This window comes from Phytophthora sojae (genome assembly GCF_000149755.1).
Source record: "Phytophthora sojae unplaced genomic scaffold PHYSOscaffold_2, whole genome shotgun sequence".
NCBI classification, from domain to species: Eukaryota; Oomycota; class Peronosporomycetes; order Peronosporales; family Peronosporaceae; genus Phytophthora; species Phytophthora sojae.
Genome location: NW_009258116.1, coordinates 11,091,898 through 11,116,014, shown reverse-complemented (window position 1 = coordinate 11,116,014; position 24,117 = coordinate 11,091,898). Strand labels below are relative to the sequence as shown.

Genomic DNA, 24,117 nt, shown 5'->3' with positions numbered 1-24,117 from the left:
CATCTTTTGCACGACAACAAAACTGTCGCGGACGGACTCTGGTCATGCTCGTAAACGTGGCCGAGCTTACTGCGGCGGCGGTTGCTGCTGCTGCTGACCTGCGCCTTGCACGTGGTTCCAGGGCAGCAGCGTCTGCAGGAAGAGCAGCAGCGGGTTGGCGTCGGCCGGCAGGTTGCCCGCCTCGAACTCCTCCTGCGCGCGAGCGAGCGCTGCCAGTGCCTCGGCGTCCAGCGGCTGGCCGTTCTGGAGCTGCGGCGGCTGCAGCATCGGGTGGTCTGCAGGCAGCGTCGTGATCTCGTCCGAGTAATCTGCGATGGCACACACAAGGCGAGGGGTCAGATACGAACTTGTAACCTTGAAGCATTATCGTTGTTGGTACCTGCAGAGAGTGCGCGCAGATACTTGTGCAAGCACGAAGGGAGCTCCAGCACCTGCGGGTTGGCAGACACCAATGCCGGCGAGGCGAGGGCATGCTGCGCACCCTGGAGAAGGAATGACTGCGCGTCGTTCACCTTCCAGATGGAGTGGTTTCTCGTCACGTAGATGTCGAGCAAATGCTGGAGCACGCTGTGCTCTCCGTCGACACTGCGAGCGTTGGCGAACACGCGGCTTGACAAGATCGGCTGCCACGATGCTGATATTCACAATAAAGCAGGCGTGTCAGGGCAGATGCGTACAAGACAAATAAATCAGTAAGGTGATAGCAACGTACACGAGGACGGGTTTACAGCAATCTTCTCCAGGAGCGGCTTGAGCATAGTCGGGAATTTTAACAACGCCGCCGCCAGAAGGTCCTTGGCCTCGGTCTCGTTTCCTAAGAAGAAGCTGTAACACAAAGCAAGAGCGCGTTAGGATATTGACAGGTCGTGGTGCGTTGGGATCCGGAGGTGTACTTACTGGGCGAGAGCCAACGAAATCTGCAAGTTCGGCAGCGCCGCGATCGTTTCGTCTGCACTTGACGTCTTCTTCCCGGCCTTCTTCTTTGACGCAGCCTCACTGCTAGCGAGTCGATCCACTGCTGGCGTCTTCGAGCCGAACAGGTCAATGAGAAACCGGCACTGGCGAGATGTCAGCGCGTAGTAATCGATCGCCAAGAGAACGTTCATCGGGTCGCCTTGAGGGTCCAGGCTGAGCAGCAGTTTGGCTGTCTCGAAGGCACTGCGCATGCACCCTCGGCGCCCCACTTGCTTCATCAGCAAGAACAGCGCTCTGAAGAAGCCAGCGTTGTGCTCCGTTTGAATGTCCATGCGGCAGTTCCCCTTTGAGACGTCGAACTGGTCGGCCCATGCGAGCTCCAACACGTACATGCATCGCTTGATGCAGTCCGAGGCGTGGTCCATCTGGCCATGGTGCTGGAACACCTCGCTCATCGTGAGCAGCGCATCGATGTGGTACGGGTACCGCTGCAAGAAGTGCGCGATGAGGTTCGGGTCGTGTGTGCGCTGGAGGAGCTCAAATTCTTCTTGGAGCTATCGGACACCATACATCACGCACATTGGTCAGTGGCACAGCATTTAGTAACTTCTTCATCGTTGCACTCACCTTCTTGTAAGCGATCGACCACGTGATCTCGAAATAATTGCACAAACTATTCCATCCAGCTCCCTTCGGTTTGTTGGAACGCGTCCAGCGAATACCGCCACCAACGAACGTGGGCGGACGCGGCCACTCGTCCAAGGGAGTGACCATCATCACCTTCTTAGTCGCCACCCGAGCGGCACTCCTACAAGCGTGACAACACAGGCGCTTCCGTTAGAATTCTAGATCCCCATCAACTGGCAGCTTTACCTCCTTTCGCCGTACCGAGGATCTCCGCGCTTCCGGTTATTCGCAGCTCCTTCCTTCACCTATATCGCGGACAGAAAGGTAAATCAACTGTGTCAGCGCGAAAGTAGCGTTTCCACCCAAATCCCTATAAACTCACGCCAAAAATGCGCTTCATCTCCTTGTCAGCGTTGGCAAACTTCAACTGCGCCCCAAAGAGCGACTGCTCCTGTGCGTTGCGAATCGAGGTCGCTTCGTCCACGCTCAAGTTTCCCGCTTCGGCCGCCAACGCGTCCAGGATGTCGTCCACAGACTCCTCTTCGTCCTCCTCGTCCTCTCCATCGCTTCCAGAAGTTCGCGTCTTCTTCTTGCCCTTCTTCTTGTTCTTCCTGCGCAACAAGCAATAGCCAAGTACACGCTAAGTCAGCACGAATGACCCCACTACGCAGGATACACAGCGACGCTGCTCACTTCTGTTTCCCCTTGGACGGCTCGGGCGTCACCACCACAGGCTCCTCCGCCACTTCCTCCTCTTTCTCATCAATTTCCTCCTCCTCTTCCTGCTCCTCTTCACTGTCGCTGTCGCTCTCGTCCGAGTCCGAGTCGGCTAGGAAGGCAAAGCCCGCATTGGCAGGCCGCTTCTCCTCCAGCTGCTCCTCCTCCGAGCTCACTTCCTCGTCGCTGTCGGCGTGGGACTCAGCCTCGCGCTCCTTGGCCAGACGCTTCGCTTGACGCGCAGACCTGCACGGAGAGAGAGACGTTAGCGCACGCAGGCAGCGAGCGGGGCCGTGTGCGTCATTTAGAGCTTACATTTTGACGATTCAACTTTTGCAATGGACAAATTTCACAGTTCAAACGAAAAAATAACTTCTAAGAAATAATGAAATTGATGTTGAAGTGAGCGGCTTATTCGTCGTCGCTGATACCCCAGGGAGTCAAACCTGTTTATATGATCCTCTCTATTTGGGCCATGCCGTTTATTTGATGCAGGCTTTGTCGCTACCAAATATTTCACTTAGTTTTTGTATGATCTCTGTTTATATGCATACAAGGTATATGAGTCACATTTTTGGGGACCAAATTAGGTCTCACCTGTTTATTTGATTCACACCACACACTCTTCAAAGCACCACTGCTCAACACTCAACGCCTACCACAAGCCTTCTTCGCTCGCCATGTCTCCTCGCACCTGTCTGACGCTAGAACAAAAGCTCCAAGTGCACCTAAAGCTCAAGCAGAATCCTGGCATGAACAACCCCATGCTCGCCGAGTGGATTTACGCAACTTTCAAGGCCCGGGTCAGCCGTGCCACACTCGCCCGACTGCGCAACCTGCCTTCTTCCTACTTCAGCCACGTCGACCTGAGTGCGACCAAGCGGCGCCGAGTGAAATTCCCTCAGTTCGAGCGGGAACTAAGGGAATTTTTCTTTCAGAACGAAGCTAAAACGGCGATGGCGGACGACGTGCTCCTGCTGAAGGCGCATGAGCTGGCGGAGCGCTTAGGAGGAAGAGGAGGAACAGGAACCCGCAGTTCAACCTGCCATTGCTCTGAGACACTGCATGGAGCTGGCTGCATTTCTGCTGCAATGCGGAGAGCAGACTGACAGGGAACGAAGAGCTTTACAGACCGTGACCGCTTTGGTTCGAGAGACTACGGTGAAGGCAAAGCGGCAGCGAACTATGCACGATTTCTTTACGTGCACCACATAATTTTTTTAACTGAGTCCATTTTATATGAGTCATTGTAGTAGATGGTCACCAACAGGGCCTCACATAAACAGGTTTGACTGTATGGCATTTTTATTTATTAGGTTGGGCGTTGCTGAATAAATTATTCCCTGACGCTCCTACCAATACAACAGTACATTATGGCATTGCCCCCAACGTACCACAATAAATAATGTCATTATGAAAAGCATGAAGTCTATTAACAAGACACCAGTTAGCTTATCATCTAGCTCAAATTGTCCACAGTCGTTGCATCCCAGTGCGACCGATTCTGGCGGAGAAACAAAATCGTCTCAAGCGTGCGTGGCAGCAGGCCGTGTCGTTGAAGACCAAACGTCACCCGAGCAATGCTGAAGAAGCGTTCCACCACGTTCGACGTGGGTGGGATGCTCTTCAGCTGCTCATACTTGACACGGTCCTGTGCAAGCCGCCGGCGCTTCCGAAGACGCTCCACGAACGACGCGGCTGGATCCTCCTCCTCTTCACTCGCGGCCGCGTCGTCCGGTCTGGCAGCTTCGAAGGGCTGCAAAGCGGCCTTTTCAGCACGCGCCAGCCGCTGCGCCTTCCCGCGGAGAACGCGTACACACCCAGCCTCAAAATCTGGGTTGTGCACAATGTTGGCCCGAGGCCCTGCAAAATAAAAACCATTATACAATTGTTAGTGAAAATATTAAACACAAATTCAACAGTTATAAACTTACCAATGTAGCGCCCATATTGTGGCTTGACAGCGATCAGCTCGTCGAACGACTCGCGAACGTCCAGCAGGTCGACGTCGTGGCCTTGAAGGGCCTTCGAGACCGACTCGATGTCGCACAGCTCCTGGTACAATGCCCGCAGTCGCTTGTTCATCGCCGGCGGCGGCAGCAGGTCCATGAGGTCGTCGTCTTCGGCGTCAAGAAACTCGAGGAGCTGGAGGTAGCGCCGTACCATCTCGAACGTAGAGCTCCAGCGCGTGTCCTGGCGAATGACAGGCCGAAGTGGCACACTCATAAGAGTTGCCAGCCGCCGATTTACGGCGCAGTTGTCAGCTACGAGGAAGCGACACTGCGCCAGCTGTACACCGTAATCGCGCGGCAGCATGGTCGCTAGAAACTCGAGATGGCCCTGCACGGAGAGATCGTCGTCCAGCGCGTCCAGCAGCGGGGTCATGCTGAGTAGCGTTGTCTTGGGACAGCCGTTCACCTCATAGCACGCGAACACGGCGATGTAGTGCTCAGATGCGTGTGTCCAGCCGTCGAGCATGATGCCGAAGCGTGCTGGGAGCTCCGACGCAATCGAACGCTCGACGGCGACGACGACCCCGTCCATGCCAGCCCGCAGCGTTTCCTCCGAGATGGGGTCCAGGCTGGAGTAGCTGAATGACATCCATAAAGTAAAGTTGTTAGTTTCCGTAGTAATGTAAACACAATGAACTTATGCGTACACGTACCGCCGAGCTTCTCGGCTCTCACAAAAAGAGAGTGGCAGGTTGCACATGACAATCCAAACCATCCAGCCGTGGAGGTTGAGCGCCGAGTGGCGGACGAAGTTCACGAGGGAGCCTGTCTCCGCTGTCGTAGCGTCGAGCATGACGGTCTCGTAGTCAGGGTGCTCCCGCCTGATATGTTGCACCAGGTTGGAGTACCCGTTCCTATGGGTTTGCTTCCGAACCGTGCCGCAACGGCAACGGAAATACTCGAGAATCACCTCGTCGTTCTCGTCGCGACACGGGCGGAAGTAAAACCCCGAGACTTGGGAGTTCGTGTAGGTATGTAGGTAGGGCGAGGGGGGCGGATAGCGCGAACCATGCTGGATGAGGTCTTGGAGGCTTGAGAAGTGAAAATTGAAAAGTGAGCGCTGCCAAATGAGCTGCAACTAGCAACGCAGACAACCAGTGATTCCAGTTCTTCTGAACGACTGGAAGCGAGAAGATGGCTGGCAAAACGCTAACATTATTGTATAAAGGTAACTGTCATAAATTATGTAATATCACAAAGCACAGCAATAAATTATCACGGTAGATGGCTGAACCCGCCGAAATGCGTAATTTATTGTTATTTTCTGAAATAATGTTATTGACAATGCTATTTTCGGTGGCCCTGTCCGCAATTCGCATGTTGATAGCTGCACCCGCTTATGAGATGCACCTACATCCACCAATCATATGAAGCGATCTACATATTTGTATCCAATCAGACCAATTATAGTACCCGGCAAATAAGATATAACCACAATATTACAGTTGTGACTTATTCAACATGAAGAATTTTGTATATGATACTTTTAAGTACGAATACAGATCAACATTACCGGAGTGAACATAGGGTGCAGCTCTCTACATGCGAATTGCGCGCTGGCGAGCAACAGGTCCATGCGGGCGTACTGCACGCAGCCCAGGAGAGCTTCGGGCAGCTCCTCGTCGGTCTGACCTTCCACGACGAAGCCCATATTGACGGCGAAACTTGTCGACTGCGAGCGACACATTGACGTAATGTGCTTCGCGATCGTGTCGGATGAGATGTCCACGTGGACTTCGAGGTACGAGGGCGTCTGATAATATGTGGTCTGGATAGCCTTGCCAATGATGCACGGCTTGCAGCCCACGGCCTTCCGGATGACCCAGGGGCCGTCGACAATCGTCGGTATCAGTTTGAATCGCGACTTGCGGAAGTTTGAATCGCGACTTGCGGAACTCGTCGTCGCTGTTCAGGAACCGCTCCCACAGTTTCTCCGCCTCAGTGAGGTTCCCAGCTCCAGCGCTCTTGGTTCTTGAAAAGTACTGTACGGTGGCGACCAGCGGGGTTCCTGGGATGATCAGAGTCACGACGAACAGTTGCGGCATATCGTTGCCGAACTTGGCGATCGCTTTGCTCACGAAGCTCTTCTTGGCGTTGCAGATGTTCATCAACTCCTCGTGTGTGCCCTTAAACGACTCAAACCACACTAGCTCGAAGACTGCACAAGCAATGCATTCGTTAGCTTGAAGGTGTACTGAAATTCCGGGAGATTCAACGTACGAGGTGGGGCGGATGTCTCCTTAATCTTGTTCTGAAGGTACGTCTTCGAGCGCAGCTTGAACTGCATCCAGTCGGGCTGGGACCAAAGCTTCCGGAGTTGAGAATCTTGGGTCGTGCAGCTCTCCGCTTGTGTCTTCCATGACTTGACCGGGGCCGGAGTGTACTTCACGAGCTCGGGGACTGAAAAATCTGCGCGGGGTCAGGGATAATGGTAAGTCGTTACGACAGCGATCGAGAGTTGCAATCAACTGAGCAAGTCCAATTCGGTCGTACACGTATCCTTCATTATTTCGGCGTCGAGGTGTGAGCGGTGTACTTTATCTTGGAGAATAGAGGGGTCTCTCAGCGAGTCTGCAAAGCAAGCGTTGATGCTAAAAACGAAGAAACGAGACTCGCGACCTGGTCGCTATATTATCGGATACGCAGTCGTTAGTTAGTGACGTGGCGAGGCAATGCTGTAACCGCGGTAGACTAAAGTCACTTAAGTCTGAGTGCAGTGAAGTGAAGACGTCGTTGAAGAGTCTTCTTCAATGGAGACGTTGCACAACGAGACGACAAGATGCTCCATCTTGCTTACACGACAAATATCCACGCAGCGCATTAGCTCGCCGCAAGAAGGGAACGTAAAATACACTGGAACTGTGAACTATTTAAATTGTAAAAAGTCTAGCCACGCTGCTTAGTCGGCAATCGCAGTTGAAATGGACAGGTCCAGGTGGTTGTACTGGATGCATCCCAGTAATGCTTCAGGTAGCTCGGCTTCGTCTCGACCTTCGATGACGTAGCCCACATCCACCGTTAGACGGGTCGAGTGCGAACGGCAAAGTGCCGTCACGTGCTTGGCGATCCTGTCCGAGCAGATATCCACCACCACTTCAAGGTAGGTTGGCGTCTGGTAGAACGTCGTCTCGAGCGCTCTGGCGATGATGAGAGGCTTCGCTCCGACGCTTTTCCTAACCAGCCACGGCCCGTCGTGGACGGTCGGCACCAGCTTGAGTCGCTCCTTGCGGAAGTCGTCGTCGCTCTCGAGGAACTTCTGCCACAGGGTGTTGGCCTCCGACTGCGGGACGTCGCCGGTTCTAGCGAAGTACTGCACCCCGGCCACCACGGGGGTGCCTGGTACGATCAGAGTGACGACGAACAGGGGCGGGACGTCGCTGCCGAACTTGGCGAACGCCCTGCTCGCGAAGCTCTTCTTGGACTTGCAGATATGGTGGAGCTCCTCGGGGGTGCCACTGAATACCTCAAACCACAGCAACTCGAACACTGCACCGCCAGGTTAGATATAGAGTTCTATCCTCTGTGTATGCTGTATCAATGGACAAGGACGTACGAGGCGGCGCGGACGTCTCCTTGACCTTGCTCTGCAGGTACGTCTTGGAGCGCAGCTGAAAGCCCGACCAGGTCGGCTCGCTCCACATCTTCCGCAGACGCGGGTCCTGCTCCGTGCAGCCATCGGTCTTGAACTTCCACGACTTGGCCGAGTCGGCCGAGCACTTCTCGGGCTCGTGCGGCTGCAGCGGCTTGAGATCTTTCATGCTCTGAATCGAGTGGATTGCCGACTGCACTGTGTGCGGGCGGTTGGTTGCCTCAGGGTTGCTCAGCCAAAAGCGGCCGCCGTAACGGCACCGAGAGTTCTTAGCACAGCACAGCACGCAGCACGCGGGTCAGGTCTTGAAGCTGTTGAAGCTGTGCCCCTTAAAATCCCAACGCCCGGTTCCTGGCACAAGTATGTCTTGGCGTTGTTGCTGTAACAGCCGACGCTGCACATTCCCAGCAACCCATCAGATCCGAACAAGCCCCGCGGACCTACTTACAGCAGGATGGCGCCGCGAGCTGAGCCCCCGAGCAGCGTGCGCTCGCCCACCGCCAGTCGGAAGCGCATGAAGAAGTTCCGCGACGTCGTGTCCCCGCTGGATCCGGCGGACGCGCGCTCGGGCGTCCACAGCTCCGAGTTCCGGGGCATGTACAATCTCGCTATGATAGCGTGCGGTCTGTACGTCTTCACGACGCTCTTCACCAACCTGCTGACGAGGAAGGAGCCGGCGGACCTGAAGCTGCTGCTCTCGGTGTTTTACTCGACGCACCTGCTCGAGGTGTTCGCCACCTTCGCCTGCCAGGCGCTCTACGCCTACACGGCGCTGATCCCCGTCTACATGGCCGGCACCGACAAGTTGTCCAACCGCCTGCTCATCAACATCGTGCACCACACGCTGCAGAGTCTGCTCTTCTTCTTCACCGTCGTCTTCATCGTGTGGCGCGACTGGAACTTGATCCACGCGGTCTCGGCCTTCATCGAGGGCCTCGTGCTGCTCATGAAGATGCATTCCTACATCCGAACCAAGCTGGAGATCGCCCGGACGGAGGACAAGCCGCCCTCACCGGACATCAAGGACTACACAATGTACCTGCTGATCCCGTCGCTGGTCTACGAGCCCAAGTTCCCGCGCACTAACCAAATCCGTTGGGGGTACATCGCTGAGAAGACCTTTTCGGTCATCATGGGGATCTCGATGTTGTACATCATCGTGACGAATCATGTTATGCCTCGCCTGGAAGACTCCGGAACGGTGAACCCCGTGCTGTCCATTGTAAGCCTCTTGCTGCCGTTCCTTGGGTGCTACCTCCTCACGTGGTTCATCATCTTCGAGTGCATCTGCAACGGTCTCGCCGAAGTCACGTATCTGGCTGATCGCGACTTTTACTCGGACTGGTGGAACAGCACGACGTTCGACGAGTTTGCACGCAAGTGGAACAAGCCTGTGCACGAGTTCCTGCTTCGTCATGTGTATCTGGAGACCCTGGACTCGTACAACATTTCCAAGACCAACGCCACATTTTTCACCTTCTTCATGTCGGCGGCGCTACACGAGTGCGTCTTCATCCTGATGTTCCGCACTGTCAAGATGTACTTCTTCATCCTACAGATGGTTCAGGTGGTTATCATCTTCTACGGCCGCGGACTGCGCGGTACGCGGCTAGGCAACATCACTTTCTGGCTCGGGATGATCCTTGGTCTCCCGCTTCAAGCTGTCATTTATAGTCGGGAATACCATGGAGGTGAGCCGATCTTCATGGTCATCATGATGCCAGCGATGATTTTCGGGTTTGGCGGTGTGCTCATTGCGTCTTTGACGAGCCTTTGCCGGTCGAAGAAGAAAACCGTTTAGATCCTTAGCATACTATACCCCGAGAAGATGTAAGGCAGTTCTTCCTCATCAAATGTGCAGAGGGAAGAGGAAAAAGTTGCAACAACTAGGAAAAACAGTATAAACAAGAGTAGCAGCTTAGGTTCACTGTTTGCACAGTTTGTCTCCTCCAACTTCCTACTTCTTCCCGAAGCGGAGCACGATGTCGCCCAGCGAAGTTTCGTACAGCTCGCAGTTGTTGAGCTTGCGGTTCATTGCCAGCATTCGCTTGAAGTACGACGAGTGGCCAACCACTGCAATGTGCTGCTCCGGTCGCTCCGCCAGCTTGGCGACAAACTCTCGAATCCTTGCGTCTACCTCCTCCTGGGTTTCGCGAAGTGGCAACACTTCGTCCGATGTCTTGGGCTCCACGATGTTGGCCGGCGGTGCATTGCCCGGTCCAGTGCGCGGGAACTTCTCCATTTCCAGCCACCAGAACGGATCCAACTGAGAGAAGTCGATGTCCACCTGGGGCAGGAACTGCTGAGCCAGCTCCGCCGGTACACGACCGATGTCACAGGCCGTGTCCAGCATCTCTCGACACGAAGGCTCCACTACACACACAAAACCACCGTCAGTTTTTCGAGCTAGAACGAACCATTGGTCAGGTCCTCGTTGCCATAGGAAGTCGCACCAATGATGGGGATCTTCGCGTCCGGGAAGGCTCCGATGGTGGTCTCGATAGCTCGTGTCAACGGGCTCGAAATGATCTGCACGACACCGTCAGCGTCACTGTCTTTTGGTCTCCACGAATGTGCTGAGCTGAAGCCCGTACCAATTGAATCTTATCTTCCAGTTGCTTGGATTTGATGAGCTCGTGGAGCTTCGCTGCCTGTTTTGTCGTGAAATGGGCACAAAATTAAGTTTTCGGGTTTGAGCAGCTACGGCGGGCGAGCAGACGCACCTGCTTATTGCCCTTGGCGCTGAGCGGCGCGTCCACGATCATGGGGTCGCGCACCCACATCCACGAGAAGTTCCAGAGGCTGCTCTTGCGCCACTCGTTGAACGTGGACTCGCCGTGGCGGATGCAGTACAGCGTCTTGGTGGTGCCGGAGTCGCTCATGATCCAGGTGTTCTAATTCTAATCCGGATTTGTTAGGTAAATCTCTGTTTTGAAATGAAAGCACTAACCTTAATTTTAACTTTAGATAAAATGTTGCAATCATTTCAATCGCGAGAAAAGTCAAGGTCGAAGTCTGCAGCTATTCATCAGTCGAATGGTTGAACTACACTTAGGATAAGCACTCGGTAAGTTCTGCTGGGGCATCGAAAAACTGGACGAACCAGTGTTAAATGCTACTCGACCTAGTGACGAATTGCAGTTGATGGACATACGTACCTGCGGTGGCAAGTTGAAGACGAGGATTTTTCCTTCAGCGGTGCCGCATATCATTGCCTTGCACTCCGGCCAGCACTGGAGGCACTTGATGCAGCCGTCCACTCTACTCGGGAATAAAAAGCGATTCAAAAGAGGTAAGTACAGTTGGCAGCAGTGTGGATTTCGGCAAGGTACTTGCACCCACGTACTTGGCCCGAAACACGATTTTGCCGTACGCATCGAAAGCGCTTTCGTCTTCGCACGTAGTGTAGTCCCAGACGATCAGAGTTCCATCAGCGGCAGCGCTGAGAACGAGCCCACGCATTGGGGTGACGTCCAGACACACGATGGGAGAACTCGAACCTGACGATGAAGTCGAGGTGGGATGGCGGAGAACGCCTAGCTCGTACGTTTCTGGCAGATTGCACATGTTCCACATGCGAAGCAGTGTGTCGTCGGAGCCAGAAAAGAGGAAGCAACCGTGCACCGCCATGCTGCAAACTGCGTCACTGTGAGCTCTGAACGAACAAAAAACACTTTTTTTCGCGAAACTCCACATCTGGAGTGAAATCAAAGTCCACACCACCAGCGCAACGTTAAATGTTGCAGTTATGACGCTAGTTTACAAGCTCATGATACGTACAACAATTTGCCCAGATGAGTATCCAGCCACGAAAAACTCCTGACCGTCCTGGGCCAAAAAGTTTCCGCTGCAAAACACAAGTGAGGTGGCCTCCTTCTTCTCCAATTGCAGCACTGGTTGGAATGGCACGCCCCGCGGAAAACCATCTGCGTTAGCCTCCCACACAGAGACGCATCCGTCGATACTGCCTGCAAGCAGCACTTCTTGATCTCGAACGACACCCGCTACACATGTAGTCGTTCGTTAGTCAGGACAATTGAAATGTATCAGCTCTACAGTCCCTATCGAACCGCTTACTTGCTAGGCACGTGACAGAACCATTTCTTTCCATTGGCAACTCGAGCATTTCGCCCGCGTGAATGCTCCAGACTTTGACGACACCGCTATCATGCCCAGTGAAAATCTTTTGGAATTGCTTGGACGCTACCATACAGGTGATCTCGGAGTCTCTTTCTTCGAACCCAAACGACGCCTTCATTTCGTACGAGTCCCAACATCGAATGGAGCCGTCCAGTGAGGCGCTGAAAAATTGAAACGTTTTCGTCAGCTCGACTGCGTCATCTTGAGAGTTCCCACGCTCTCTCAAATTCACGGGGTCTTCGTCGCCTTTTAAACCTGCACTGAAGTCATTGTTGATGATTGCAATACCTACGATTGAATCTGAGTGGCCTCCACAACTCACATACCCAACATTACGGTTGCAGATCCACTGTTTCACGCCATTTGCTAGACCAGTTAGCAAGAAGTCTCCTGCTGGGATTCCAGTTAGAGAATGCATCCCGACAATCCCTAGTGGCATTGCTGCGACCATTTTCTTCTTTCCCAGCAGCTTGTCTTCGAATATGTTCCACAAATGCACATAACCCGCAGCATCACCAAGTAGCAAAATCTGACCACGATCATCCCAAGCACACGACGTGAAACGCGCAGCGCTGGCACTGCAGATCGTAGATGAGAGAGCTCCTGAGATCGCGTCGATAATTTGCGCCTTTTCATCGAAACCAAGCGAGACAACAAAGCAACTGTCGGCCACAATCTCAAGTTTGGAAATGCCAAGAGAGTGAAAGTGCGAAAACTTCCGCTTCAAACTGAATTGAAACTTCATGTCGACTTGGTCACCCAACTGCTTGTCGTCAACAACCTCCAAAACATTGTCGGAACCCACGTCTTCACTGTGAGAAGAGTGGTTGTAGACAGATATGCCACCACCAGAATCTCCGATAAAGAGAGTGCCGTTTGCGCCGGAACGAACACAAAACGCCGAGGGCCAGCAACTACCAGGCTGTAAGATTGACTGGGCTGGTAGATACCACGGGTAAAGCAGCAAGGCTCGACCTTCTGCAGGGTACCAAGTTTTCACCGTCCGATCCAGGCTGCAGCTTATGATGCCATGACTTCGCGTTAAAACTCGCAAGCAGACAACACTGCCGCAGTGTTCGGTAAGAGTTTGTACACATGCGTAGCCACCTTTGGTAGGCAAAGATGAATCCGCACCGCCCCATGGATCCCAAATTTTAATGGACCGATCAGCTGATCCTGAGAACAGAAGACCTTCAGGCCCCAGTTCCGGGGCAAAGTCGAGAGTCAGCACGGCACCTGTGTGCCCTCGCAGTGTGTTGGCCTTTGAATGAAGCAATCACGTTCGTTAGTATTCACAACTGTGTGCAATAGGAGATCAAAATGTGGGGTGGCGTACACTTGGGATAGTTACGCTTGGGGCCTGCGAGATAGGCCAATGCATGATGGCACCATCGTGCTACAAGTTCAGGAAAGCGCTCAGTTTAGTGCTCGGCTACAGTTGCCAGATGAAGCTTTCGCACTCACCCTGCCGCCAAATATCCCCTTTTCAGCATGAACATTGTAGCTTTCGAAGGTGAGGGCTTTATCCGAGATCTGGTGACATCAGCAAGAGTGTGGTTAAGACTGAGGAGGGAGGGTAGTAGTTCAAAGGAGTGCTTACTTGTGGCAGGTTTTCTGCAAGCACAACCCGATCAATTCGGTTGTTGTCATGGACCGAGCTTTGATCGTGCTGACACTGGGGCTTGCTTGAAGGACGCTCAGTTGCCTGGCCTTCAGCCAACGCGCTGTTTGGCCTGTTGCCCTCTTCGTACGCATAAACTTCCCACGCCGTGAACTCAATCATAGCCCAGCACGGCACGCAGCAACACAACAGAAAATATCTACAGCTTGACGACGTCTCTTCGAGGTGAGGGTGGCTGTTTATTTTCCGATACAGAAGTCGGCGAAGAGTACGTCAAGAACGTCTTCAACGTCGATCCGTCCGAGGATGCGGCCAATTGCCATGACGGCCCGACGGAGATCCTCGGCAGCAATCTCGCTCTGGTAAGGATCAGCCAAGAAACGCTCCAAGCACGACAAACACTCGACGAGATTTTGACGGTGACGCTCACGAGTGATCAATGCACCATTCGCAGACGCTCCAGAAGACATCTCCAACCTGTCAACGAAGCAGCGTTAGTACGTCATTTAATACCAGTGAGGTGTCTAACACATACTTTTCCTTCACCGCGGCTGCGAGGTTGTCCACGAACACATCGATGTTGTCGCCCTCCGCGCAAGAAATCACAAGGAGCTGGTCGCGTTGCTCGGTGTCAAAGGTGCTTATAACGCGTCCGATCTCGTCTTCGTCGAACTGATCGCTCTTGTTTAGAACAGCAATAGCGCCTTCTTTGAGGTACGACTGGTACTCATCGTTGTGAAGAAGCTCAGCGTTCTACGCAAACAGAGCACAATTAATACAACAAGAACAGAAGTATCACCGGTTCACTCTCATACCTGAACGTCCATCATAAGCACGCAGATATCTGCGTCACTGGCGCACTGCTGAGCCCTGAGCACGCCTTCCTTCTCGACAAGATCCTCGGTTTCACGGATTCCTGCAGTGTCGCTAACGATCACGGGATAACCTGCAATGTTCAATGGCACTTGCACCACATCTCGCGTCGTACCAGCAATGGAAGAGACGATCGCAGCAGGTCGCCGAGCGAGAACATTCAGCAAGCTGCTCTTGCCAGCATTAGGCGGACCAAGGATGGCGACCTGGACGCCACTGCGAAGTATTTCTCCCCTCCTGCCGTCTGCCAAATGTCCTCGGATCGAATCTGCCAGCACGCGAACTCTACACCGATTCCGTGAGCCCAGCACTGATCGCGTCGAGATTTTGAGTGTATAATGCACGTGTAACTTACCGATCCACTGCTGCTTCGTACGCAGCATCGGTGACGTCATCTTCATCATCACCAAAGTCGATCATCGCCTCAGTGTAGGCCAGACAGCGCACCAGACTGTTGCGCCAACCCTCGTAGATTTCTCCAACATCACCCGAGAGTTGTCGAAGGGCTTGTCCGCGCTGCGCTTCTGTCTCAGCGCTCAGCAGGTCTGCCAAGCCCTCGACCTGCACCAAATCGATCTTGTTGTTGTCAAACGCGCGCTCCGTAAACTCTCCCGCCTCCGCAGCACGGCAGTGCTACACAAAACCACACGCAAATATCAGATATCGCCACTTTATTGCATTGTCGATCAACACATTGCACACCTACAGGCACGTGGCTCAGCGCTTCCAGGACTCCAGACACCACCGCAACGCTTCCGTGCGTGTGCAGCTCCACGATATCTTCGCCCGTAAAACTACCAGCACAGCAACCTCGCGTCAATCATAATCCTCACCCATATACCACTACACTTGAGCCACTTTGCCACCTCTTCGGGTGCGGGAACCGCAGCACCAATGCATCGTCCAGATGCTCCTTGGTCTTCGGGTGGTAGAGCTTCCTTAAAGCAGCACTGCGACATCAATTCACCTCATTAACAATCAGAGCTAGCTTTAACCACTAGTACCATTTCCCCACTCACACTCGAGGCTCCGGCAGCGCCGTGGACTTGCTGAGCTGCTGCAGACACGAGTCCGCCTGCTCGCCAGAGATTCGGATAACTGCCACGCCAGCTTTACCAGGCGCGGAGGACAGCGCGTAGATTGTGTCGAGCTCGTACACGCCGATGTCTTGGTCGCCAGCTCCAGCAGCAGCTGAAAGGCTGGCAAAGCGCCGAGCGCGGGCAGCTCTGGCGCCGCCGCGCAAGGCGCTCAATCGGTGGAGCATCGTCGTGGAGCAGCCAAAATGCATTGAGTTTGATGAAAACCTAGACAACGTCATGAAACCCCAATTTAACATGGCAAGTTGAAGTGGTTAAACGCTGATAAGTTTTGGGTTAGATAGGCAGAGTGACGCCTTCGAAGTACTCGAGCATGTCGTCAATGTCGCTGCACTCGAAGTTCTCCGAGCTGCTGCTGCACATTGTATCGGCTCGGCTGGCGGCGGAATCTTCAAGTGAAGCGGCCGGGGGCGGCGGCGAGTCCGTCTTGACAGCAGCCTCTTCGGTAGCTAGCACGGGCGTTGAAGACTTGGATTCGGTCTGCAGCTTGTCCGGAGTGGTTAGCGTCAGCACAGTGTCGGACAGGAAGTCGTACTCTCCGTCGTCGAGCGTGACGCTCTGAGCGCTGTGGTGGCTTCGGACCGACGACGGAGCGGGAGGACTCATGACCGGCGGGAGCGGGGACTGCAAGTGAGCAGTGGAAGGAGGCGTCGGCACGCAGCCAGCCTGCTCAGCTCCAGGAGACAGCAATCCCAGGGGGTACTGTACTTCAGATGGCGCCAGTGCGCCAACCTCAAAGGATTTGCGTCGATCTCCCGCAACGCTCTTCTCCTTCCGACTTGAGGAGGAAGACACGGAGGATGGTGGCGATGGCTTTGAAGAAGGGTTTCGTCGATCCAGGGAAGGAGAGAGTGGCTGCAGCTGCGGAGGCATGTCCATCTCATCGTAGCAGTTCAGGTACGAGTTCAACGCCGCTGCGGACGCCGTGCTTCGCTCGGAAATGTCGTTGGAGGCAGCGCGCCTCTGCTTCCGCAGTGCTCGCTTGGCGACGACACGCTCCATTTGCTGCTGCGCGCTGTCGGCCTCCAGCTGCCGTTGTCGCTGCTTGGTCAGCTCTGTAGGTTGCATGAAGGACTTCCGCTCCAATGGAGTCCCAGGGGACTCATCACTTTCGCTTGAGCTTGAGCTGGATAAACGCGCTGGACCCCGCCGCGCGACCGGCTTCCTGTTCGGCGGATCGATCTTGTCCGGGTGGCTCACGCTTCGTACACGCTGCTGGTAGACGTCTGGAGCGCTTGATTGTTGCCGAATATGGCTGACATGGTGGTGATGCACATGACCTTGAGTCTGTTGCTGGCGCTTCTTCTGCTCCTCCTGCCATCGCTTGTGCCGACTGCTTTCCGTCGGGCCGAAGTACCGACTCCGCGTGAGCCAGTGGCTCATTTGACGGTCGCGATACTTGGCCAGCGACTTGCTCTTCTCGGCCACTGCACCTCGGATATCGTAGATCGCCTTGGAAATGGTGCGCAGCTTCACGTCGCCACCTGTCACCGCCACCGGACTGGAAGATACTTCTTCAGTCGGGTCGTACAGCCATACATCTGCACGCCTACGCGGTCTCCGCTGCCCTGCAGGAGACGCCGGTAAGCTGTGCGAAGTATTCGGCATCATCATCGTCACGACGGGTCTCGGGAATCCGCCGCAGATCGAGGCACGCGCTAGCGGGATATCGCTAGCCATGACTGCGGGGCTGCCACCAATCCATTGCGTCAGCAGAAGCTTGACGCGGAGCATACCTTCGTCTCCCGAGCGTCCTGGCATGCAGCACACCTCCTCATAGCCGTGGAACTCGCCCGAAATCTCGCGCACCTCCTCCAACGACACTTCTCGCTTGCTGGCACAGTCTGCATGCGTGCCCACCAGCAGCAGCCGTCGCCCCGGGGTGTCCGACAAATGCGCCCACTGCGCAACGACCGCCGCCAGCGAGTCTCGCCTCGTGAGGTCGAACAGCAGCACGAACACTGCGTCGTCGTCGGCGACAGCAGCAGCGCCCGAGTCCTCCTCTCGGCTACGCAGGATGTGAACCGCTGTCTTCTTCTGCCTGTTCCCGCCAGGCCGCGCCCACAGATACTGCGGCGGCGCGTTCGTCGCGGCGACAGCCTCTTTAGCGCCAAGCGCCAGCACGAAGCTCGTCTTGCCCACGGCATCCGCGCCTGCCACGCCGATGCTACCGGTCATGAGTCTGTTGCTGCTCTCTCCAGTTGAGTTCTGCGTGGCGACAAGGCGGCCACCACCTTGCTCTCTCTCTGCGCGCGCGGCGTCGTGCTGGGTACAGCCGCGGGCCGATGGATATCCGCCGCAGACGGAGCGAGGCGTCAAGTCAACGAACGATCTCCGAGCCGCCGATGATGGAGATAGTAATGTGGCCGGCGGCGTGGGAGCGCGACTCAGTCAGCTTTAGTATCGTTGGCGATGTGGCGGAACGTCGTACAGTATCCGATACGTATAGGGGCGGCCGCGCCCGTTATTGCGGCAACAACGGTCGGCTCGCGTAGCCAGAAAGCCCGACGCCAGCACAAATCGACAAGGCCGGCGCGATGCCACGAAAGCCCAGCCGGTGCACTCCATCCTACAATATCGGGCGCAGCTCGACTCAACTCGCTGCGCGCCGCAGCACAGCGCGGCACGGGCATGGCAGTCCATGGCAGCCATAGAGCGATGCTGAACGCGGGGCAACCATCCGCACGCCCTTCCCTGCGCTCGGCGGGGCCGCGGTCGGTTCACGACGCCAGGAAGCCAACGGAACGACTCAGAGAACCTACAAAATGGCTACAGTACTCGGGCATCGATGACACTAGGGAGCAGTGATAATGGGCTGCATGTTGAAATGATATCCAAACTCGTTGACGGTTACACGGCCAGCGAGAAGACTCTAGTGCTTGCCATGGGCTCGGTGGCACGAAGACGAATGCCTACCGCACAATCATCGGCAAGTTCCTGGAGCAACGATGGCATGTGGAAATTCATGCGTGGTTACACGCCTTGAACGATGGGCTGTAGGCAACCCGGAGCGTTGCTCCGGGAGGGTACACAGGTCGACGAATAGTTTCATGGACAATGATAACGGATAATAATTGAGTACTTAGTAAATCCCAAAGTTGTTTTGTTTTTAATCTTTAAAAGCACTACCAGCCCAACTCTCTAGTTGATTCTAACGTGGGCATCTACTGCGCCTGCTTCGCAGCCGCAGCATCTGTAACCAGCAAGCCCCGCTCTTCTTTATCGTGGTGGGTTCTCAGGAACCGAAAGTCACCAATTGAGGTTGCCTGGTCTGATGAGGCCATCGGTGACATAACACCCTGGTCAGCGTCCAAATGGCTGCGTTGGCGCCAGCAATGAGAGAGCTATTTCATTCATTTTGCAGGTAAGGTATACTGTGCTCATTTTTGTACTATGTTGTGTGCTAACGATCAGACGAGAGAGCTACAGTAGCGGAACGAAGGAGAGACGCATGGTGCGCTGATCTTGACCTTTTAACTTGAAAGTGGCAATAATGATCCTTATATTAAAAACAAAACAAACAAACAAACTTTTAACTTGAGGGCTTGGGGGGGGGGGGGGGGGGTAAATTGCGGAATGCGAAATACGCTAATGGGCCAATTCCTTGGAAGTGGGTGCTTCAACGCAGGGAAAAAAAGCTTTATTCAAACGAACGATGCTCGTGTCACTGTCGAGTTGAGCTGATTGGTTTGGCGACAGACACGAGGTTGGGCATCTTCGGCTAAGAGTGATTGGGTATTGAGCAAATTAACATGTAAAAAAATGCAGCCTGCACCTAGACAAGTCATGTTGGTCATCTTCAGCTAAGCTTGGTCGATTATGGCGCAAATTGATACGCCTTCAGCGAAGCCATGACGCTCTCATAGTGTACTGGAGCGTCCGTAAGTGTTTGAATGCAGGTTTTGGTAAATAATAAACAATTAGTATCAACCTTTGGTAAATAATGTGCATAAATCTTAGCATTTATCGACGGGTACCCGATTCCGGCAGATATTAGCTTAAACATTACAATTTAGAAAGAGAGACCCGGTTTGGTACCCGGTTTTGGAAAGTAACAAGTTTTTTTGCCGGGGCCAAGCACTGCTGTGAAATTGAGGACTGTAGGTCGCGACTTAGATTTTATTTCTTCCAATGAAAAACGACCTACCTCCGAGCAATAAGCAAGTAAGCCGCCGAGGAGGAGCACCATGGGGGCCGGTCCGTCGCTGGGCAAGTTCCTCAAGGCTATGGACGACGATGAGCTCTCCAAGCTCGTCGACACTGTGCGTATGCGCCCCTTTCACTATCTATAGCTCATACCGGCAGTTCTAACGCTCTGCTCGCTCTCCAGGCGTACAAACTGGAGCCGCAGCGCATGGAGAAAATGTTCACCCTGGCCAAAATGCGCTACTACGAAGGTGAATATACGGCTTGCAGCACGCTGACGACAGGTTGGATAAACACGCATCTAATGTTTCTCTTTAAATGATGCATTGTAGAGCTGGGACAGCCCCCGCCGCGAGACGTCGACGCCGTGGACACCTCGAACGCCTTGAGCATGCCTGCTGCCCTGCTGTCCACCCCTCAGCCTGTGACCTCACAGGCAGCCCCTCCGATGCTGAGTGAGATGCTGCCGCATACTCCATCAACGACGACGGCGTCTTCGGCTGTGAGCACAGTGCCGCAGATGTCGACTGTCACGACCATCGAGGTGATGGCGGATTCGGCCGACGAACACGCGCCGCTGACGGGTGTCAAGGACCCGATGAACGCTCTGTGGACGTTCGAAGGCCACCACCTCCGCGAGCTGCAGGCGGCGGACAAGAACCCCCAGAACGCGAACAACCAGGCGTTGCAGCAGCAGGGGCTGACCCATACGGACCACTTGGGCAAGAACGGCGGGGCGATCGACCCCTCGACTGGAGCGGCGACGACGGTCGTGCAGCGCGAAGTTGATGCAGATGGATACCCCATTCTCTATGGCAGCTGCGGTCGCGACAAGCGATACGGACGCTGCTCGGTGTGCTACTTCCGTGGTCTCCGCTGCAACACAGCGCACTATTGCGCCTGTTGTCAACGACCGGTGTGCATCCGTCCGCGGAAGTACCCGGGCGAAGAGCACCAGAAAATCTGCTGGAACGTGCTGCACATGGACAAGGATATGATCCAGCGCGTGGAGAAGAAGAAGAAGCGCAAGTTGCAAGCTTTGACCACTGCGGCCACCGCATCATCATCTGTGGGGGTGCCGGCTTCCTCACGATTGAAGAATGTCGACGGCCACGGCGACCATAGCGATCGAGCGAATGACAGTCTCAACCAGTCCGAGGATCTGCACCCGACACCGTCCATTCCAACAGTGGTGGCGGATGTAAGCGGCGCAGTGGATCTATGAGAGTGTTTGGCTCGGTAGTACTATGCCTTCAACACGCAGCTCGTTTTGAACGTCTATTATCACGTGCTGGAAACTTTAGCATGACATAATGCAGAGCAAAACCGTGCTGAGGGCAGCATCCTTGTTGTCAACCAGGGCAAAGAAACCAGCCAGAAATGTAGACAGCTACCGCAGTTGTAAGTCTTAGAGCAGCCAAGCTCATTGAAGAGAGATGCAGCGGGGAGTGAAGGCGTGAAAGCGGCACAAGCATCTTGCAAGTGCAAGATCCTTTCAAGTGCTGAAAGGCATGCGCGATCAATAGCGTGGCGGAGGGCGACGCGAGTTGTCTCGCGGCTGGTAGTCGCGTCCTCGCTGCGGTGGTGGGCCTCGGTCCCGGAACGATCGGTCACGATCGCCTCCAGGAGGGGGGGCTCTCTCGCGGTTGCGGCTGCGATCACGGCTTCGATCCCTGGAGCGAGATTGCATCGGTGGATTCCATCCACCTGAATTCGCTCCAGGGCCAGGCATAGGACCAGGAGCAGGACCAGGGGCAGCGCCAGCGGACAACGAGTACGCTTTGGAAAAGGATATGCGCATGTGCGAGTCCGGGTACGCCATATTGTCGAGCTGGAGGAGCGCCATGATCGCCTCGTCCATCGAGCCCATCTCAATCAGAGCCATCTTGTGGTTGTTCTGCAAGTAGTGGAAGTTCTTGACGAAGCCGTATTGCGCAAAGAGATCCACGAGTGCGTTCTGGTTGCGCTGCAGCTCCATCGGAATGCCAGAGATGTGGAGCAGGGGGCAGGGAGAAACGGCTTCTTGTGGGTTGCGGCGACGATATCGGTGAAGTGGAGAGCCCGAGAAGTCGAGCGTGTTCTCGATCTCAAAGCGGTCGGCATCCGCGTGCGGCATCGACACACTCGTATGCTTTGAATAGTCCACGCGTAGCTTTTTGCCGAAAACGTAGACACCATCCAAGTGATCCAATGCCGAGGTAGACTGAAACGGCGAATCATTGCAACAACACACGCGCCGAAATATGCATCACAACAAATAGCCAATGTTAGATACCATCCCATTAACTACAGTGCACAATACACTTACATGAACATCATCCACGAACTGGATCAGCGCGGTATCGCGCTTTCGAAACATGATCTTGATACGAAGGACGTCGCCAAAGCAGCCAAAGAGTGTAAATAGGCGATGCGGGTTCTATCAATATGGCACACGCAACAAGAAACCATTAGTTTGGCCCCACACCGATGAGATCGTGAATGCCGCGATAGCACACTTACCACCAGTTCGCGGTCAATGTTGCTGCAAATCAAGGCAGGGGACGGACGAGTGTCGCCTCGTATAGCTCGGCCAGTTGAATGGGGCGGCAGTTCGCGTCCACCGCGGAGCTCACGAGATCTATCGGTGCTCGGAGGTCTCTCATCATAGCGCGATGGAGGTCCGCGGTTGTCACGCATATCCGGGACGTATCTGTCGTCTCGACGAGCGTTTGGAGCATCGGTAGGCCCACCGTAATCATCGCGGCGTGGAGGTGGGTTATTGTATCCGTCATCTCTTGGCACCTCTCGTCGATCGGAAGGAGCGGGGTTGACCGGGTTGCTTTCGCCAAGATCTTCACCACCACGACCAGGACCTGGGGGCAAATTGGGGTTGGTGTAATCACGCGATCGATCGTCGTTGTAGCGCACACGGAGCTCCGGGTGGCGCGAAAACACAATGCTGAGCTGGTTACAACCCGTGTAGATGTCACGTCCATCAAGTGCTGATTGCGCTGCTTGGGCTTGATCGACCGACTCCATCTGTACGAGTGCCTTGAACTCGTTGTCCTTCCAAAACGTGACGATCTTCTCAACATTGCCAAACTTCTGGAAAACCTGTGACCAGCAAAAACGAAATCCGTTTTTATGAGTATCGTTGAGAAGTACAAGGGCAAAGAAAGCTATTACTGTACGGCCTGCCGTACCTGTTGCAGGACGTCCACTGTGACATCGTACTCGATCTTGGACACAGACACCATCAGGATTTGATTCGGCGGACCAACGCCACGGCGACCTCCCTCTTGAGGCAGCAAACCAGGTTGAGCTGTGCGTGAAAAATCCCATGCACATCGTCAGTTGAACGCCCCTAAACAGAGCAGAAGATAAGAGTTTCTTACCTCCGCCGTCTGCACGGAATGGGGGCATATCTTGGCGGGGTGCATACTGCATTGGTGGAGGCTGTTGGTATGCAGTAGCTCTTTGCGGCGGCGGCTGCTGCTGGTAGGAAGAAGCGTCATTGTCCGAGCGTACAGTGATCTCATTGCGGTTGCTGAACTCGAAGAAGATCTTTTTGCCACGGATAAGCGCGTCACGGGTCTGGTAAAAGGTGACGAGGTTGACAGCCGAGGTCACGTCGGGAAGTTGCACGAATGCTTGGCGCTTTTGCGGGATCATGAGACTCTTCTCCACTACTGCAAACGGACAGCAGAGCGCGAGTAGTTCACTCTCCAGGCAGTCGGCGGGTAGTCCGCACACGAACACAACCTACTTGGCGGCAAAAGGGCAGAGCACAACAGGACATAAGAGAGCAGGACAAGACAAAGAGAGTGAGCGAGCAGGTCGTCGAGGTCCGAGGGCCCCCGCACAGTAAATCATAGAGCCAAGTCAAGTCCACAGTAGGTAGTTACCCGCGATGCCGGCTGCGAGCTGCGCTGGCGCTTGGACGGGTCGAAGTCGTCTCCGCCGTCGTATTGGCGCTTCATGCCGCCGTTACTCGCCATTGGCGAAGGTCAGAGGCAGGGGAGGGCGGAGGGCGAAGGTGCAGGCAGGGCCAGAGGTCGAGGGGAGAGGTAGGGGGCGGAGAGGTCGCTGCAGAGATCGAGGCGAGGGAAGCCAACACGGAGAGCTGCAAGACGACAGATTGGGTGTGTCTGTGGATTGTTTTCGACCGAGCTACACACTGCGCACAGCTTAACACGAACTGCAGCCAGCACGAGAGGGTCATGTCAGCTTCACCTTTCCCTCACTAAGGCCTGCCAAATGCATCACTGGCGACGTACGGAGAGCTTCCTTGGCGTCCTTGTTTCGCTGGATCCGAACGTGGCTGGCGCGGCCTGGGAACCCAAAGTAGTGGGCGGAGAACGCTGTTTTGGGTTTCTCGTGGCGTAAAAAGGGAGGGTT

At 54.7% G+C, this 24,117-nt stretch overlaps 8 protein-coding genes across 8 annotated transcripts; 2 read left to right on the top strand and 6 right to left on the bottom strand.

Moving 5' to 3' along the window:
• Positions 1–66: 66 nt before the first annotated feature.
• PHYSODRAFT_350291 (hypothetical protein) lies at positions 67–8,029 on the bottom strand (the record flags this gene model as incomplete). Its single annotated transcript, XM_009523304.1, has 13 exons — positions 67–308; positions 380–634; positions 713–825; positions 898–1,469; positions 1,543–1,723; positions 1,804–1,847; positions 1,925–2,153; positions 2,236–2,505; positions 5,858–6,081; positions 6,137–6,429; positions 6,492–6,680; positions 7,263–7,757; positions 7,825–8,029. The coding sequence occupies 13 exons, from the start codon at positions 8,027–8,029 to the stop codon at positions 67–69; spliced, it is 3,312 nt and encodes a 1,103-aa protein (XP_009521599.1).
• A 285-nt stretch (positions 8,030–8,314) lies between these two features.
• PHYSODRAFT_350290 (hypothetical protein) lies at positions 8,315–9,792 on the top strand (the record flags this gene model as incomplete). The annotated part of the gene is made up of 1 exon (XM_009523303.1): positions 8,315–9,792. One exon carries the CDS (start codon positions 8,315–8,317, stop codon positions 9,659–9,661), a length of 1,347 nt encoding a protein of 448 aa, XP_009521598.1. The 3' UTR covers positions 9,662–9,792.
• PHYSODRAFT_285189 (hypothetical protein) lies at positions 9,767–10,749 on the bottom strand. Its single transcript, XM_009523302.1, has 4 exons — positions 10,584–10,749; positions 10,455–10,511; positions 10,314–10,389; positions 9,767–10,233 (listed from the first exon to the last, which is right to left on the bottom strand). Exons 1-4 carry the CDS (start codon positions 10,740–10,742, stop codon positions 9,818–9,820), a joined length of 708 nt encoding a protein of 235 aa, XP_009521597.1. The 5' UTR covers positions 10,743–10,749; the 3' UTR covers positions 9,767–9,817.
• A 372-nt stretch (positions 10,750–11,121) lies between these two features.
• On the bottom strand, positions 11,122–13,783 carry PHYSODRAFT_483537 (hypothetical protein; the record flags this gene model as incomplete). The annotated part of the gene is made up of 9 exons (XM_009523301.1): positions 11,122–11,556; positions 11,641–11,864; positions 11,938–12,187; positions 12,293–12,766; positions 12,836–13,261; positions 13,337–13,396; positions 13,465–13,533; positions 13,601–13,669; positions 13,760–13,783. The coding sequence occupies 9 exons, from the start codon at positions 13,781–13,783 to the stop codon at positions 11,122–11,124; spliced, it is 2,031 nt and encodes a 676-aa protein (XP_009521596.1).
• A 77-nt stretch (positions 13,784–13,860) lies between these two features.
• Positions 13,861–15,758, bottom strand: PHYSODRAFT_479901 (hypothetical protein; the record flags this gene model as incomplete). Its single annotated transcript, XM_009523300.1, has 7 exons — positions 13,861–14,098; positions 14,157–14,374; positions 14,443–14,779; positions 14,850–15,127; positions 15,201–15,288; positions 15,361–15,444; positions 15,514–15,758. 7 exons carry the CDS (start codon positions 15,756–15,758, stop codon positions 13,861–13,863), a joined length of 1,488 nt encoding a protein of 495 aa, XP_009521595.1.
• A 109-nt stretch (positions 15,759–15,867) lies between these two features.
• PHYSODRAFT_485042 (hypothetical protein) lies at positions 15,868–17,769 on the bottom strand (the record flags this gene model as incomplete). The annotated part of the gene is made up of 2 exons (XM_009523299.1): positions 15,868–17,661; positions 17,716–17,769. The coding sequence occupies 2 exons, from the start codon at positions 17,767–17,769 to the stop codon at positions 15,868–15,870; spliced, it is 1,848 nt and encodes a 615-aa protein (XP_009521594.1).
• Positions 17,770–19,778: 2,009 nt separating this feature from the next.
• PHYSODRAFT_387810 (hypothetical protein) lies at positions 19,779–20,407 on the top strand (the record flags this gene model as incomplete). The annotated part of the gene is made up of 2 exons (XM_009523298.1): positions 19,779–19,853; positions 20,081–20,407. Coding segments are annotated over 2 exons (402 nt in total), but the record flags the coding sequence as incomplete, so codon positions are not given.
• A 596-nt stretch (positions 20,408–21,003) lies between these two features.
• PHYSODRAFT_350288 (hypothetical protein) lies at positions 21,004–23,699 on the bottom strand (the record flags this gene model as incomplete). The annotated part of the gene is made up of 6 exons (XM_009523297.1): positions 21,004–21,940; positions 22,046–22,156; positions 22,240–22,833; positions 22,923–23,041; positions 23,115–23,481; positions 23,625–23,699. 6 exons carry the CDS (start codon positions 23,697–23,699, stop codon positions 21,257–21,259), a joined length of 1,950 nt encoding a protein of 649 aa, XP_009521592.1. The 3' UTR covers positions 21,004–21,256.
• Between the last annotated feature and the right edge of the window lie 418 nt (positions 23,700–24,117).

Coding starts and splice junctions, on each gene's coding strand:
- PHYSODRAFT_285189 (XM_009523302.1), bottom strand. CDS start 10,742: ATGAGCGACTCCGGCACCACCAAGACGCTGTACTGCATCCGCCACGGC. Junction 10,390..10,454: donor TGGAAGATAAGATTCAATTG/GTACGGGCTTCA, acceptor GGTGTCGTGCAG/ATCATTTCGAGCCCGTTGAC. Junction 10,234..10,313: donor CGCGAAGATCCCCATCATTG/GTGCGACTTCCT, acceptor TTGTGTGTGTAG/TGGAGCCTTCGTGTCGAGAG.